General features: G+C 37.0%; 1 protein-coding gene across 13 annotated transcripts in view; it reads right to left on the bottom strand.

Moving 5' to 3' along the window:
- Positions 1-18,373, bottom strand: part of PPFIBP2 (PPFIB scaffold protein 2) — a 205,714-nt gene that overhangs the window by 32,425 nt on the left and 154,916 nt on the right. For 10 of the 13 annotated variants that reach the window (XM_090032754.1, XM_090032755.1, XM_090032751.1 and 7 more), the window contains 8 exons: positions 15,651-15,759; positions 12,927-12,959; positions 10,955-11,016; positions 8,667-8,742; positions 3,419-3,525; positions 3,147-3,211; positions 2,838-2,906; positions 2,328-2,388 (listed from right to left, as the gene is read on the bottom strand). In XM_090032754.1, coding sequence (XP_089888880.1) covers positions 2,328-2,388; positions 2,838-2,906; positions 3,147-3,211; positions 3,419-3,525; positions 8,667-8,742; positions 10,955-11,016; positions 12,927-12,959; positions 15,651-15,759 — 582 coding nt within the window. The remainder of the gene's footprint in view (positions 1-2,327; positions 2,389-2,837; positions 2,907-3,146; positions 3,212-3,418; positions 3,526-8,666; positions 8,743-10,954; positions 11,017-12,926; positions 12,960-15,650; positions 15,760-18,373) is intronic. The other 3 variants (XM_090032752.1, XM_090032747.1, XM_090032757.1) reach the window with 1 other exon arrangement.

Genomic DNA, 18,373 nt, shown 5'->3' on the forward strand with positions numbered 1-18,373 from the left:
TCTAGATTTTATTAAGGCCAGTCAATTTTTTTTGCCTTACAATTCAGCAAGAGTTGAATCAGGCCTATAGAATAGGAATCACCTCAACCAAAAATTGTTGTTGCCTGATTAAGAGTGGGATATCTTTTTGAGAACCCACAGCAACCTTATATTTTATAGCAGCAGCAGCTAGAAAGGGAAGAACATTTTAGCCAATTGCAGCTGTGGAAAAAACTTGAGTAGAAATGTAATTATAGAAATGGTAACCTAAGTCAGATTGACTAGACTAATTTTTATTTAAAAAAAAGAAATGCCATGTGATATTTAATTCCTGCAAATAATCAGTATCGCTGTCTTATGTTTCATGCAAAATATTGTAGCTCCAAGTAAGACAGGACCCTCAGCATTAGCTCATTGGACTCAAGGAGAGAATACCAAAAAATAAAGGCCTTGATTCAGTAATGCAGGGAAGCATAGTCTTAAACCATATTAACAAGTGATAAATACTGAACAAACCACTTATACAAATACTTAGGGTGTATCTACATGTCACACTATGGTGATGTAGTGATTACATGAGTCTACATATGACTGGCAGCTACTTCACTGTAGTAGTGTGCTCCCCTGTTTTAGCATGCTGCTATGCTGAAGTAGCAGCTAAAACTAATTGTGTGCCATGCGCACGGTACCATATGGGTGGTTAGTGCACCTTGCTTTAGTACTTCCAAAAGGTACAGTAACTTGGTTTAGTAACAACGTCACCATAGGGCGCTGTGTAGACATGCCCTTAGACCCCACAGACTTCACTGGGATTGTTCACGTGCTTCATCTTAAGTAGTTGTATAAATGGTTTGCTGAACTGGAGTTTAAACTAACTTATTTGCAGCTTTCTGTATGTAGCTTCTCTTCAAACTACATGCCTTTTTTCTGAGACCTGGCAACCCACACCCCAGACCGATGGATCAATTTTTACCCATGAATAATGTATAGTTTTTTAACATTAATAGGGTATGGAGGAGAACATCTAGGGGGAAATAGACCTTTAACATTCTACAAGGAACTAAAAATGTTAGTCCTTGATTCATTTGCCATTTGTATCACTGCAATAAAATGTGTGCAAAATGAATTTCAAACATTTTAATTAGTTACAGTCATACTAAAACTCAAAAGAGAACAGAAAAGATTTTAAGAAAATTTGAAGAAACTTGGGAATTGACCATATTATTATAGATATGGTTACATATTTAAATGGCATTAATGTGCATGGACAACTAGTATTTTACAACTCAGCATATTCTAAAAATCAACAATACTCAGGCAAAATTGAAATAATAGCTCAGAAACCCCCCAAAATGAACCAATTGATTGTATGGAAATAAAGACTTTAACGAGCTGAAAAGGAAGCCAAACTGAAATGTATTTAAGTTTTGGTATTAACAATATTGCTTCCCCTGTTTAAATAAGGTACCAGCAACACCAGCTTCAGTAATGCCATTCATATATATCAGATGTCTAGCATGGGAAGTAATACATACATTTACAAGTAATCACAATCCTGGGCAGAAATAGTTACTTTGCCTCAATATTTAGTAATTTAATTTATTTTAAAATAATTTTAAAGGTAGGTTATCTTACATCTCTGGAATAAAAGTTATTTCATACATAAAAGAAATACATGTTAATTGTGTTCACGATTGTTTCCATTGCTACATCAGAAAAAGCATTATAAATTTTTGGTAAGATAAATCTACAACAGTGAAGAAACGCTGTAGAATTTCATAAAACAGAAACATTAACAGTGATTTAGCAGGAGATGAATGTCCATATACTAACAGCATTAGACACTAGATCTGGAGACAATACTGTGAAACATAGGTAAATAAAATATTTTGAGGAAGTACAAGTGCTAATGTGGCCACTCCATAAAAATATTTACTTTTAAAAAGAAAAAAAAAAGTATTACTTATTCAAATAGTACCCTTGCACCAGTTTTAAAGAACATATGCCCTTAACCTAATCACAGAAAGATTAATTCTCATTCTTATTTACACATTCAATATATTTCACTTCAGTACAGTTTTTGCTTCCTCCATCTTTTGCAATACTCCATCTTTTTTAGCTGCACAGCTTATTTTTAGGATGTTTTGGTGCGGACAAGTCAAATATTTTGTTCACTCTAAGTTTGGACGTGGAGAAAGAAAGATTTTGAATTACAGCGTCACAAGCCTTTTTGTAGATTCAGTATTGGCACTGGTTGCTCAAGTACATTACAGTCAATATCTATATTCGACATATATTTCTCAGTTTTGACATTAAATATGAAAAATTTGAACTATTTTTAAACTAACCTTTTCCAGGGATTCACTCTGCAAGTCCTCTAGACTACTCGACAGTTTTTTCTGTGGAACCCTTAAAGTATACAATAAATTAAATTGAGAAAAAAATTGAGAATAAATACAAAATAACCGCGAAGGAATAATGCATATTAGCCAGATGATTATATTTATGATAATAGGATCCATAGACAATTTAGTTCTTTGTTCACCTATTTTGACACATTATTAGCCAAGTTACCCAATGAGAAAAAGAGACAGCAGGAGACCAAGATAGATCCAAAATTAAAGGGTGCAGTAAAACTAGTTTAATATTTAACATAACATTATGGTGTTTCTATTAGTAGCGGTTTAAAGGGCCTTTCATCAAGACAAAAAACAGAAATCCTGGAGTTATTTGTAATAGACAGGAACCTTTAAAACCATCAAAATCTGACGGAAAAATCACAAGAAGATTTCCAGCTAAACGTTCTGCAGATTTCAACCAAATCTTGGGACACATTTTTCAAGTAATAGTATACTTGCCTACTTCTGATTTCTGAAGATTCCTCATGTGGAGAAATTAGGTTATTTGAAGGAACTGGAATACTTCCACTGTTAATCAGAATAAAATAGCTTATTTTAAGTTTTGTGGTTATCTATACTTCTCAATATACAACATAACTAAAGCAGCATTTTCAGCCTACATGACAAGCAGTACTTCCTCATCCTGTCACAGACAAGAAAATGCAAGATAATGTATTATTTTTATATCTAATATTATTTTATTAATACATGAATAGATTATTTACACTAGTTATAATTCACAAAGAAAACATGAAACACAGATCTTGCCTGATTTCCAGAGCTTTTTTTGTTACTGGCAACACCAGAGTTGGTGACACGTCTGCTGGAGGTACCTACGTGAAACATATAAGGCCCAGTTAATGATTCTAATCCATATGCAGTATTTGAATTTGAAGAGCAACCAGCAAACATACAATTCACCCATGGACAAATTCTGCACTGAGTTATACTGGGTCAAGATCCAGTATACTAAGATCAAGGGTGTGAGCAAGGGCTGTTATAAGAGAGATTTAGTTTTAAATAATGAGTTTGTTAAATACCTCTGTTTTAAGTAGTTCTCCTTGGGGTTTAGTCACAGGATTCCACTTCCTCAAGCTTGTTTCAAGTTCCTCTTCACTGCCACCAGACAGAACTCTGTCCGACGAGCCTGAAAGAATTAAAGGTACATTAGGAGGCTTACAGACAAAAATGAATATTAAATGGGTTCTTACATGTTCATGAAGAGCTGCCCTATATCCCCCTTTACAGTGTTTTTTAAAAAATGGAGAAATACAAGGAGAAAACACTGCATTCCTTTAGTAAAAGGCATGTGTTTTTGAATAAGAGGTCTCCATCATAATCTAGTTTCTCCTGCTCCATCCCAAAGTGAAGTCTTAATTAGAAATTTATCTAAACACAGAAATATACCTACCCTGACATTCCAGTACTCAAAGTCAAGGGTTATTTTAGCCTGACAAACTATTACTAATGTGGATAATGCATGATTCATATTTCACCAGAATGATAATGAGAGCACAGAAGGAAAAAAAACAAAAGTTTTTTCTTCTTCACCATAGCTGAGGCACTGATAATGCTCTTATTAGAGTCTCTGTTTTACAACTCAACCTACAGAATACTTTCCCCCACAGGTGCTGGGTCCTTCAGTACCAGATGTAGTATGATACCTTCCACCATTTGAAGATGCTGCACAGAACTAACAAATATTTCCAGATTTGTGATCAACTTTCTGGTAAGTTACATTCTCTTAAATCTACACTATGGGTCAATGCAGCCATTAACACACCTGAATCAGACTTGGACAGCTGGAAGGTAAATCTAAAGCAGATGCTGAAGTTACATGAGACAGAGACACCATCACGAGTGCTGGCCTAATTTAGAAAAAGAAGAGATATGCCTACCTCCTGAATATCTGAGCAGAATAAAGTTTCCTTTGAGAGTTAACCTTTATAATAACACATTTTAAAACACCTACAGTACTGTACAATGACTCAAACTAGAGATGTCAAGACTTACAACTTGCTCAAGTAATATCTGAACAGATCTTGTGCACATGTGCACTTCCTATCTTTGTGGAAAAACCACTACAGTTAAATTAAATAATGACAGAACTGAATGTGTAATGTTTTAAAATTTCCCTAACATGGAAGCTAATCTCGTAAGGTCAGTCTGTGGAAAAAGTGAACTAGCCAGAGGGTATTGCTATTATTGACAAAAGTATGACACCAGGATGTCAGGACTCAGTAATTTATAGCAAGAAATTTGGTGCAGTTTCACAGTTCTTTACCATAAATCAGCAAGTCCAAAGATAATTGCAATCAGCTGATATGAATCATAAACCAACTTCATAGTAATTCTGCTATCCATTATTAGTTGGATTTATAGAACCTATACATTTACTGACATATACTAACAAAACTCATCTTCAATGGATGCTGTTCTAAGAAAGTATAAAATACTGATTTACATCAATTGGTAAGGCATTCATGGGAGATAAAAGAGAAGTCATATATGTGCGCAACCATTTTGCTTTTTCTTTACATTAATATGAATTTCTGATATAGTTTGGAGGAGATTTTTAAAAAATGTATGCTGATTGAAATTTCTCCCCTATATAAACAGCTAAGATTTTCTACAGAAAATCTAAACAAATTCCACCCAGTAAAACAAAAACCAAACCTAGACAAACAAGAAATGAGCCTCACCACAATTTTAGGATGTTTCTCTAAGTAGAGAATTGTCAAGACAGACTATATTAAAGAATCCATAAAATCTAACAAACTTTCAAAAATAATAAATAAAAACTTTGAAAGCTGTTTTGTATTCACCTGTAATACTGTTCTGAATCCTGGGAGAAACCCAGGTATCTGGCCAATTAAGTTGTAATATTCCTCCATAAGTTAACAAATTTAAAGACTTTTTCCAAAATGGTCTGTATTTAATTATAAAAAAACTGGGTCATAGCAGGATTGTATTTCAGAAAAACCCATAAGAATTACATTATGCCCCTGGAAAGGATTATAATTACATAGAACAAATACTGCCTAACAAACACCTTATTCAGATTAGCAACTAAACACAATGGAAGGTAGGTCAGAAACAGGAAAATTACTTTTAGCTTTCCTTTTTGACTTCTAGCCTTCTGAAAAGGGAACACCCCCCCACCCAAAAAAAAAAAAAAAACCTAAGAAAAACTGGTGACTGTGTGCCTTCTCTTCCAGTCTTGCATTACTGTGTAGTAAGTAGTAAACAAATAACAGCACTGGCAAACATGTTTAAAGGCTAAAAACTTACTAATACTTTCCAGGTTCAAGAGGATCTCCCAAACCTAACCAAGCACAATAAGATTTCTTACAATAGCACCAAATCAGTAGTGGTAACAGCATTGCTATTATTTACTTGATTCCAAGACACCACCCCCCTGCCCCCCAAATTCAACATGGGGAAAACACTGCAATCTAAATGTGCAATCACAGCTTATGTATTCAAACCTGAGCCTCCCAAGCATTTATCCAGGGAGGTGTTGAAGTCCATACTGTCATGAGCTTTTCTCATATTGGTATCTGAACCAGTAACAATTTAAAGCTAGGTCAAGTTAGCTTACATGAGCTGCCATTGCCCCTTCAATTGCAGGATAGTTAGATCCTCAGGTACTTTCAGACAAGAGGTTTTTCCTATAAAAACAAAAAAGGGCCCTGTACAAGTAGACTGACTTAATTTTTGCGTTACTTTTCCCCCCCCATTGTGCACATGTTCAAAAATAATTGAAAATAAATATATTTTAAAATGGAATAGGGGCAACAATCAAAACCCAGCTCCTCACAGACAAGTCTGTAGCCCAAATTATTGTTCATAGATAGAAGAATAATAAAGTGAGTGACTCACAATAAGACTACCCTAAAACACCACCCATTCTCAGAACATAATTAGTGTGTTGGACAAGGAAAATCTTTAGCAACTCCTAATTAAATAATGTTTTAGCTTTTTCTCATGTCTCTATACCACATCTAACCATTTTGTTACACATGCTTGTGCTTGTTTATTGTACTTTGCAAGATCTTTCATTGTACATTAGGGATGTGTGAAGTGGGCCCTATTTGATTTGGATTTGGATTTGCCCCAAATCAGGGACAATTATTCGATTCATTGATTCGGATCACTATCCCTGATTCAATCTGGCCAAATCCAAATTTGAAGGTTCAATGTTGATTCAGTGAATCAGCAATTCAGACACAGATACAGCTTTAAATGTTTTTTCTACATACCTCAAAGTACCAGCACGGCTCATGAACACTGCGATGCTGGGGTGGATGGAGCATCCCACAGGAGTGCAGGGGAGCTCCTTCACGACTCAGCAGTGAACCCAGAAGTGGGATGGAAGTACTTCCAGTCCAGTTCGGGGACCATGTGCCCCCCCACCCCTCTGGCTTGGCAATCAGCTATGGGGGGACTCTGGGTGCCCACCCAGACCCAGGAGGACCGGAGTTGCTGAGCCGGGCAGGGTGGGGAGGAGACGGGCTTTGACCACGTCAAATAGTCCTCAAGTGGGGCATTAATTGGCCTAACCCCATACTACACTGAAAACTAATTACATGTCAACCCAGTGAAAACACAAGTATGCGTCTTGCATATGAAAAACAATGAGGCAAACCACCAGCTCAACTTTACATGGTCAGGGACCCGACTATCCCACTGTCCAAATCCAGTTTACCTTGGAGTCACCCTCAATTGAACCCTCTCATGCAAAGAACGCATCATGAAGACAAAAGCAAAGGTGAGCGCTTGTAACAACATTCTGTATAAACTCACCAATTTGAAAGTGGGTGGTAGCCCCTCACCCATCCAAACCACTGCTCTGGCTCTCAGCGTCTCCTCTGCTGAGCACAGATGCCCGGTATGGGACAGATCCATATATGCTAAGTGCCTTAACCCCATTCTGAATGATAGCTGCTGATGCATCACAGGATGTCTGAAGTCCACCACCCTAAACAGTGAGTACCTGCTGGCTGGAATTGCTCCACCTAACATCAGAAGAGCAGTGGCCAGCAGGACAGAAGATCGAGAATGCTTTATAAGACCTTGCTAATGCCAAGTTTTTCCAAAACAGCAGCTGCCCAGGAAGTCAGCAGTGAGGATTTGTTTTGGCAAACTATACTATATTTGCTATCTCTCCTTTTAACAAAGAAGAAAAAAGAAGAAAGAAGGAAAAGAAGAAAAAAGGCTCTCTTTAATAGTGTCAAATTACCTCTGAGAACAAAGTTCTTTGTAACAAGCTTACTGTAAAAACACTTACATAAAAGAAAAACAACCACCTGTTCAGAAACACATTGCAACCAGCACTTCAGCTTACTCTTTGATATCTGATCACTATTGCAACATTTGGAGTTGGACTAATGTGCATGAAATCTGAATAGTAGGACATCATCATCCCATTAACGTCTTTTGGAGTCATCTTGCAGCACTGAAACCTATTATTTACGTGCTAGAATTACAAGAAGAGAAAAACCATGCCCAACATTTAGCAATGCACTTTGTTGACTTTCCAAAGTGAATTAAGCTAAATCAGACTTCAGCTATGTTAATTCTGAATAGAAGTGTCTATAGAGTATTTTAATGCAGTTTAACTAATGCAATTCAAATTCACACTTTTAGTTAAATAAGACTAACCTTCCTGAATGTCTACATAGATAAACCCCATGTTAACCATCTTTCTGTTTTTCTCCCTTCTCTTCCCACTTTTTGCTATAACAGTTACTGTTCTCTTCAAGTACTGAGCTCTGAGGTCAGAGTTTTTCTCTGGGATTCTATAATCTCAAAATTAATTGGAGCCCAGTTCTTACTGGAGTTCCTAAATGCTGTAAAACAAACAACAATTACAAATTATCTAACTTACAAAAATCTTCAATTTCAAGTAGACCACAGAATACCAGAATTACAATCCAACCTGGGGCTTTACCATTAAATGATGTAAAACAAACAACTGAAGAGTTTTGAAGCTAATAGGGACATTCACCCACACAAGTCCCTCTGAATAGAAGCTAAATCTCCCAGTGGGCTTTTACCCCAGGTTTCTCATATGAAGTAAAGTATATGAACCGAAGTGGAATACATATAATTTTCAGAATATAAATTATTTTTCTATAATTTTCTATAATGAGCTTCCTTAAACAGACTTCTTTATGCATTCCTTTGACGCCTACAACTGATGTCCTCATGAAGAATATTCATTACAGAGCACACAATATTTGAAAAGATCAGACATCAAAATATAATTTGCAATGCTTATTTTACCATGGGCTGCTATCATTATCTCCTTCACCCTTCTGTACTGGCTTAGCAACACTGTTAACTCTTCTATTCGACGATCCTGGGGAGGGGAAAAAATTATGTACAGAATATCAAATGTTAATACTCATAAATTTATAGATAAGATAAGCTATGCATATTACCATATTTACCCAAATCCAATATGACTTTGAATTTAAGATGACTCCCTCCCAATAACTAGATCCTACACATGGAAAAATTGATAAATTTGTTATAATTTTCCATATACAGAATCTGATTCTGTATCTTAAAGACAGACTGGGGTTATTTGAAATGTGTTCCTTCCCCCAGCACTGCAGTGGGCCAAGCAGCGGCAGGAAGACAGGTGGCAAAGGAATCAAATGGCCTTGCAGACACAAGGGGACAATGTTGGGCCAAGGTTATGGGGGCAGGAGGTGGCAGCAGTTGCAGCTCCAACTTCAATTCCAAGCCTGGGTCAGGGCAGGAGTTGGAACCTAAGCAGCATCCTGCCCCCTTCCTTCCCTCCTGCCCCACTCCCCGTAGCTCAATCCAAAGCAAGGGGCTTGTTCCCACATGTTAATCCCTATGCTTTGCATTCGAGTAAATACAGAATGACTAGCTAAATGTTACTGTGGTGTATGACACTGCACAGAGGGATATGTCTATGCTGTAGCTGTCGACTACAAATGGGGGGCCATTTCCCAAGGAGGGAAAGCAGAGAGGACTGTAGGATACTGGGTGTTATCCTTACTTGAGAAGTGTATTAACATTCAATTCAGACTGGCAGGAGTAAAATCTTCCTCGTAGCTATGCAATTTAAATTTAATGCGAAAAGCCAGTTCTCTGCAAGGTATCTGTTGAATGTCTGTACAGCTCTCTGTTTGTATAGACTTTTCTCCTGGCACAGATGGAAAAATCTCTATGTGGCCTATGTTTATGCTACACTGCAGACAGAGTGATCACTCAGTGTATTGTAGACATACTTAGATAGAAAGGAGAAGTTTGACAGGTAGGAAGGGGACCAGATGATATTGATCCTCCTTACAGGCATTGAGTATTTAGGTAAAACAGCTCATAAAAGAAATTCCGCTTCTAGCCTAACCATGAATGAAGTCACATCTCTCCATGAGAGGGGACAGATTGTGCTATCCAGGCCAAAAATAAAAATGTGCGTATCATGTAAAATTAAAAACAGCAGTATCCAGCTACTTGAAAATAAATTAAGCATCTGACTACTTCACTTACTGTCCTAAATGGCAAATGGAGTCATTTGAATTTAAATAATTCTGAGAGGGTTTTCTCTCAGGAGGAATGTTTCATTTTACAAGACTACACAAACAGGCAACTCTGAATAATACACGTAAGTACCCCGGGGTTGCCACTACTCCCATGTTTAAATACTTTGCAGTCTCTAATAGAACAGCCATTCCATCCTTATAAACACAGCCTCTGACAGTACAAGTGGGCTAACATATTTTGTGTTCCTTTTAGGATACAAAACATCACACAGACTTGTAAGAGCTCTGCCAGAAGATAATGCCACGTCTTATTGTCCAGATGTAATTTTTGGCTGTTCCGAGAATTAAAGCAGCACAGCCTGTTATGAATCACATTCATTTATGAGATGCTTAAATCTCTAAAATTATCAGTTACCCTTTCAGTGCTTCCTGCTTACAGCAACAAGCCATATGGGGGGATGCTTTTGGATGCCATTTGCTTATACCTTCTACATACTGCCACTAAAAATTTAGTGATGCTCATCATGGCTTGGATAATTACTATTAGAGTGCTCTGATTTTAAATTTATTAAAAACAAAAAATCCCTCAAGGCTGAATTCTCTTGCAAAAATAAGCAGCACTTTTTATGCATTGGAATTTGAAGCTGGTCAAATACTGCAATGCTTTTTCTTGGCAGTCTTCAGACCTTGTGCTGCTCCTAGGACCTCAGTTTCAGATTTAAAAGACAATTTTGACTCACTTCCTATCACACAGGGAACTTGATTCAGATTTTATAATGGAAAATTGTGTGGGAAAGTTGTTGATAGGCCACAAACTGCTGCTCCAAGATTACTAAATCTTGCAGGCAGAAAAGGAGAAATGAACATAAAACCCTGGACCTCTGCTTGTCAGATGCAAGAGCTTGCAGAAAAAGTAGCACTTTGCGAGTGCTGTACCTTGGCTGGTGAGGCAAGGCCAACCCAGTAGGTCCCATAATCCCAAGTAAAATTCTCCAAGTCACAGCAGTATTGGTTATACAGATATGGACATGCTAACTTATATCATTATCTCACCTTTTCTTCGTTTGCAGCCAGTAACGATTCCATTCCTATCTTCAGTCGCTGAACTTCTTGATCTAAAATAGTTTTAAAATGGCAAGAAAAAAATACTATTATATTTAATATGTAAGATGGCAATTCTGTTCCATTCTATTTATTTTTTATTTTTTGCATGGCCTGTCAGCGTAGGATCTGAGTGCACAACGCATAACCTAATTAAGGCTAAATGGTGACAAACAATCACTTTTGGGGAATCTCTTCAAACTACAATTTAGCTTTCCAAGTGCTGTGTTGTTAAAAAGGATGTTTCTAACCATACAGTGTTTTTAGTTTTTGGAAACAGACTACACAGTATTTTATTTTCTTAATGGTTCAACTGCAAAAGTTTTGGAACATATTTTCTGAAATATTTGAGAAACTCCTCTACTGCACAGCTTTTGGAAATAATTTAAACAACTAAAGAAAATAAATTCTCCTCACTGGGAATGTTGTTTATCTAAGATATCTGGAAACCTAACTCTCAATGGTGATGAGAGACTACAAATCAGAACGTCTGACAACCTACAGTAATACTTTACATTTTTTTGTAGTGTCCATTGCTTAAAGAAAGATTTGCATAATCTGTTAAAAACATTTCTAAAATTGAAAAACTGAGAGCAACCTCCAACAATAGCTAATACAGAACTGTACCGTACATTACAATGCGGCATGTGTAGTTTTGTTCCCTAAGTTGCAGTCAAAAAATTGTATCTCTGCAAACTTGTCTCTGAAAATGTTTTGTCCATAAAGTGGGACTTCTTAACTAGTGAAAGGCCCAAATCTGCCACTGGTTCTCCATGTACAGTTTCCACTGACTGTCCCCATACTTTATACTGCAGCAACCAAATCTAGATGGTCAAGAAGAACGCTAATTGTGTTATATCCACCATTGACACCACACAATGGACACACTTCTAGACTTTCAAATGCAGATATTCAGTTTACAAAAAACTGTGCCATCAGTTCTCAAAGATGGCAATGAAATGTAATGCTTAAGTAAATGGAAGGCTAGGGGGAGGGGCGAGAAAGAAATGAGAACTAGTGTTGTAAAAAGTCTTATTAGTTAATTGTTTTACACTGAATAGCTAAAATACTGAGCATCCAACTTCACGTTCAGATTGTAAATATTTCTTCCAGTTACCTTAAAACCCATACAGCTTCCAATGGCTGTACTATCACTAACACATTTAAGAAAAGTTATGTTAAATCTATTGCATACATATTTCTTTTGCAAAAAGTAGCATTTAGTCAATGTGTGACATGCAGTAACACAGCCAAATCAAAACTAAACAAATGCAAAAACCAGCAAGCAGTGAGCAAGCAATCAGATTTAAAGGAAAAGCCATATATTTAAAAAAAAAATTGCTTTAAAAATCACTGTTTACCTAATTTTCATTCATCACTGTTAGATTTTAAAAGGACAGGTATCAAGGCAGTGATATCTAATAACTTTAAAATAAATTTCATTCACAGTGCTTCAAAAACGCTTCAAACAAGACTGAACAAAAATGTATTTCCTTACCAAAATGTTTTCCCTTATACCCCACTGGTGAAAATAACAGTTAAGCATGCTTTTGAACACAGCCATCTTTTAAAATCCACAAAAGATTTTTTTTTTTTAAAAGGTAAGCATACTAGCTATCACACAGAATTAACATGCAAAGATCAAATTTTAGGCCTTGTAACCTTGGCAGTGTCCCTTTAAAGTCCAACATCTGATTTGCAGACCTGTGAGATTTTTTAATATTCGTTTGAAATGATAAATCTAATTCAAGATTGAAGCAGGGCTAGTAGCTGTCTGCTTGCTGCAAACAATGAAAGCAATGTCTTATAAATATTATAATGCAGCAGCCAAATGTAAACAGACATTGAATTATTGCTGCAGAAGTGCATTTTAGCTATAATTTGTGTGAAAAGGAACAGTAAGATAGTGAATCTCAAGGCTTACGTTTCTCTTTTAGCCTTCTCCTATAAACTTCCTCTACGATGGTAAATGGTGAAAGTCAATAAAGTATGTAGAAAAAGCACAGATTAGATAAAAAATGCAACTTCATAAGAATATGCACTCAAGCATAATAAATAGACCTTGACATTATTATTCTTGTCTGTCTCAGAAGATGACCTTCAAGTTTGATGTCAGCTATCCTTTCGTAAAGAAGATATTACTATTACTGTGTACCATTCCATTCAAATATAACTTGACCACAATGAACTTTGCTTACACACTTTCTCATTGGTATCAAGGAGATGTTTACTGCAGACAAAAAAAACCTTCTGAGCTTTTGATTCTTTGGTAAAATGGCCAAGATTTTTTTCCTCCAGGATATTTAAAATTCTTTGGACATCCCAAGGAAAAAAAAAATCATGTTTTCTTAACTGAAAACATTTTTTTTTCCATTAACTGTTAAAGTTTCATAACATTGTTAGGGAAAATATATTTTCTAGTAATACATGCAAATCTTGAACACCCAACATGCACAAGCTCTGCATTTGACTGAAACCAGCATCACAGACTCCATGTGACAGATTCTAATGTGTGTTAGAACATGGACTGAAAGAGCATCCAAGAAGTGATGTATAATAAATGGCGAGACTGTGTCTATTTCTGGTAGAGAAGACAGAAGGCTTGTTTATTCAAAGAAGCTCATGAGCAATAAGCCAAGGTATGAATTACCATGCAGTAAGTACAAAAGGCAGACTGCAAGGCAGGGTGGCACCTCTACCCTTCTGCCTGATTTCCAACTAACTACCTCTGTCTATTCTATTGCCCAGCCTCATAAGTGGTATTTTTGGCACTTATCACTACCCAAAGTTTGCGATTCTAGCATATCTGCACTGTGGACATACGTGACTACATGGCTCGTGTGCATACACAGTAGGCTGTGCACTGGTAAGTAGCTACATGGCTATGTACACATGTACGCTGGGCATAAGTCCTGGGAAAAAAACAGGAGGACCACCCTCCCAAGTTTTAGCACCAAAGCTGTGTGTTGATGGTACTCATGCTGGAAGCAGACACCTGGGTTTTAGGTAACCCTCACACAGACAGTGTTTGACCCTGTTTCTCTGACTTCCTGGCACAGTGCTTTAAGTACTATACCATAGATCAGGAATTAGCCGGTCCTTTCTTTGGTACTCCTTTAGAAGCTGAGCCATTGCAAACTGCATATAGTAGTTTCAGGATAAAATGGATGGAAAACAGTAGGGAAGTTTCTCTTCCATCTGGAGCAATGGTTCAGCTACAACCCTGGGTTTGTTCCTTTCAGGAGCAGCATCTATCTCACTGAACCAACCTCTAGTTCATTCTCTTCCTTCTGGATCCACTTATCCCACTCTCTTGACTGCTCAGGGGAGTGGGGACTGAGAGGGGCCTATAACTCAGGTCTCCTGGTTCCTGAGTGAGTACCCTAAGCACTCAGCTACTGGGGCTAAAACAAAGGGAACCTCTCCCTGCTCTCACTGGGGTTTTGTCTGGTTACAATTCTGTGACTTGCATACATAGCTGCAAATCTGCCAAGCCAGTACATAATATACTGAGCATGCACAGCAGGAATATAAACACTTAAGTGTCCACACAGCATGGATAACAGAGGGAAAACTGTTGATAAATGCTGAGAACGCTACTTACATGGCTTGTTAACTGCTATTCAGGTGCATAAAAAGTAACAGAATTTGGGTTTACCTGTCAACACACCAGATTAGCACAGGCTAGGTAGCGTGTTGTAAATTTACATCCCATTTTATTGTGCACTAATTTCATTGTGCAGTGATTCAGCAGATATCACTTGAGAGGGGTCAAGGCATTGAAAGGCTTCACAGGCCCACAGCATTGCCTCTGCTACATCCCAATATTGATGAAAATTCTGTTGAGACAACCCGCTGGGGAATTTTGATGAGTTTGGCTGGGAACAGAAGGGCAGTGATTCATGGCATCACCTGTTCTGTGTGGCACTGTCTGATATTGCTCACACAGATTTAAGACATACTGGACTGAACATGAGATGATCTGGAATGAGAGAGTTACGTTCTGGAAGGTTTGAATAGCTAAGGTGTACACGTGGCTACTTCTGTGAAGTGATAAAGAACATTTTTACAGAAATCGGAAACAACCTTTCATAAAACTTTGAAGTACGTTCTAAAAAACAATATTGTTATAGGGATTACATTAGATTATATTAAAACAGAGCTCTCAATTAGAAGTTTCAGCACAGTGCAGCTATCAATTTTTTTGTATTTAGTTTCAGTAGATCACCCTTCCCTGTACATTCCAGGAAAAAAAAATCCTAGTTGTACTGTTATGTGTCCTTGGATACATCTACACGTTCATTAGCACGTCTTAGATACTGAGCACTTAGTTTAGTGCTTGCTTAATAAAGTACTAACTAAATGCATGTAACTAGAGGTAATGCACAGTAGCACTGGTGCATGGTTATTTTGTGATGCTTACTGCACATTAGCCTAATAACACTGCGCAGTAGTCTATTAGCATGGTGTTTAACCAACATGCTACTGCGCAGTGTTATTAGGCTAATGTGCAGTAAGCATCGCATGTAGATGTGCTCCTTATGTTACTTTAAATACTGAGCAGTTGTAGCCTCACTGAACTAAACACAAACATTTCTACTTCAAGCTGTGATCCACTCCCCATTCCCTCTGCCCAATCTGTTTTTACCTCTTTCCGCAATCTCATTATGTGCTGACGTCCTAGCAAGCTGACTCTGTAAACGTTCAATTTCCGCATCTTTGAGGGCCAGCTGCTCTTGAAGCTGGGCAATTTCAGCCTGTAAGCACACAACAGAAATTGAGAATAGGAGTATTGCTGATCCTTTTCCTCCCACAAAACACTCGCATCATTTCACTTCGAATAGTGCTCAGTCCCTGATACAGTCATTTGTAAGCATTACATATGCATAGACCCATAAGAACACCACTAACACAGGGGAAAGCTCTTCCTTTTATAGGAACTCATTGGTTCTCAATAGAAATTAGCTCAAGGAAAGAATGCCTTGTGGTGATGGTATGATTTTAAGGATTCAGTCGTATTATCTGATCAGATATGATCTGGCTGTGACCTTGTTACGTAAACCAAGAACTGAGAGAAAGAATTTGTGGAAGTTGTTCTCCATACAGCATACATAAGGCTTTAACTAGTTTGGCAACATGGTGTGAAAAGGGAAATCTGAGGATTGTGAGGCAAGGCAACCCCAAAGCAACAGTTTATTTTCCCTAAGTTTTGGAAAGTTGCCCATATCTTTGACAAGTTTTCTGTTTTTCACCATGAATACAGATGACTATTTTCTTAATGTTAATTATAGTTTGAAAGAGATATAGCACTTACTATTTTAACATTTCTATTTCTATCACATTTAAAAAAAAAATCAATCAATAGAGTGACATTGTCATGAATTAAGAATCTAATAAGTTTGGCTTCTTTTCTCAAACACATGGTAAAATTATGTTCTCTCATATTCACATATTTTTTCTTGCAAATACAGCCAAAACAATGAGTAGCTTGAAAAAACAACTACCCACAGGAGTGAAAACACAGTAAATTGATCCAGACCATTATAATTCAAGCTGTCCATTTGAGTGGGTAAAATCTCCAACATTAAAAGACCTCGAAAATAAAAAGGAAAAGAACCACTGGGCTGCCAAGATGGCAACAGGGCAACTACATTATTTCATGTTAGTCTGTCCAAAAGCAGGTGGCAGAACACACTTCATTATTTGAGAAAGAAGATTCATATTGTGTGCATTTTGCTCAGTGAAAATATACTATGCTTTAGTTATAACTTTTCTAACAGACAGAGAATTATAGCATCTTGCATTATGAGTCTAATACATAACAAGGCTCTCAGCATATGAATAAAGTCCCTTGATTTGGCGGTCAGGAAGGGAAGAGGTTTAGGTTAGTAAATGACAAGATATTTGACATGAAGGAAGCAGACAGCTGGATGGCAGCAAAGGTTCAGCACTTCTGCCTGCAATTCCTGATGGCAGAATCTAGTTTAAGAATCTAGTTTAAAATGTATCTCCGGAATGGCTACCATGCTTCCCAGTGACTAAGTAGCTTTTAATAACTCAGACATGGATCTGTTCCAATTTTTCATATAAGAAGTGGAGCAACAGGAAGACATAAATGCAAACTTCCTAATATCAGATGTAGACTTCTCTCTTACACCTTATTCAATCTCAGTTTCTCCTGAACACTCAGCTTTCAGTTCTCACTTATGTTCATGGTATTTTTATAGTTAACTTTCCTCTTCCTCTAGGCCTGCCCTGCATTTTGATTCTTTGCCATCCCCATATCCTTTCCCACTCATTTCTATCCAGTAGTGGTGGGAATTATTTTTCTGGCTGCCTAGTGGCTTAAAGATTTTGAAGGCAAAAGTGGAGGGGTTGTGGGAGCAGAAGGAAGAAAAGATAAAAGGAAGAAAAAAAGAAGATAATAAGCTATCTTCTTCCTTTCCTCCTGTTATAAATGGATATATCTATATATACGTAGATTCAGCAGACACTCTTAAACATTTCTATGCAAGTTTATGTTTAATCTATATATAGAAAGGAGGAAAAATAAGTTAGTAAGCTATCTTCTTTTGTTTCCCTCCTTTTTTCTCCTCTTCCTTCTGACCCCACAACCCTTCCCCTTTTGTTTCTTAAAATCCGTAAGCCCCTAGGCAGCCAAAAAAAATAATTCCCACCACTTCTCAGGACATTTATTGTCCAGGAAGATGAGAAGAGACCTATTATTTTCATAGAAAATGCTAAATATAAATAATGTATAATGCTAAATATAAACAAGTTAATGTATTAATTCCACTATATATACACATTCACCCAACACAGACAGTATAAATAATTAATGAATTTGTTAATTAATGAGGTCAGTAATAAACATTATATCTAAATTAGGCTGTGATTTGTGCAAACTATCTGTTTCTTAAATAATCTGAAATAGTTTTGCAGGTTCTGATCATACAAGAGGAAATTTACCCAAGCAACTAGTCCTACAAAGCTAAATGGGGAATATTAACATAAGAGGATATTGATTCCAGCTTGACAGGGAGAATATACTTGGTACTAAAAGACTCCTTAATCTGGCAATGTAATGCTTAATGAGAACTGATGGCTGAAAATTAAAGCCAGATAAATCCAGACTAGAAATAAGGCACAACTGTTTAAACAGAGACTGTGGGTAACAATTGGAACAAACTACAAAGCAACGAGGTGGTTTCTGCACCTACTGATGTCATGAAGACTGGATGAAGGCAGAATAGAGTTGTATCTTATTGACTAAATAAACTTGGGATGTATAGTATGAGCTTTTGTGAGACTAAGCTCACTTTAATACATTATACGAAAGAACATGGGCAAAAAGTGTATCAAGTGGAGAGA

Source organism: Crocodylus siamensis, chromosome 2 (genome assembly GCF_052110815.1).
Source record: "Crocodylus siamensis isolate JL-2025a chromosome 2, ASM5211081v1, whole genome shotgun sequence".
In the NCBI taxonomy this organism is placed as follows: domain Eukaryota; kingdom Metazoa; phylum Chordata; order Crocodylia; family Crocodylidae; genus Crocodylus; species Crocodylus siamensis.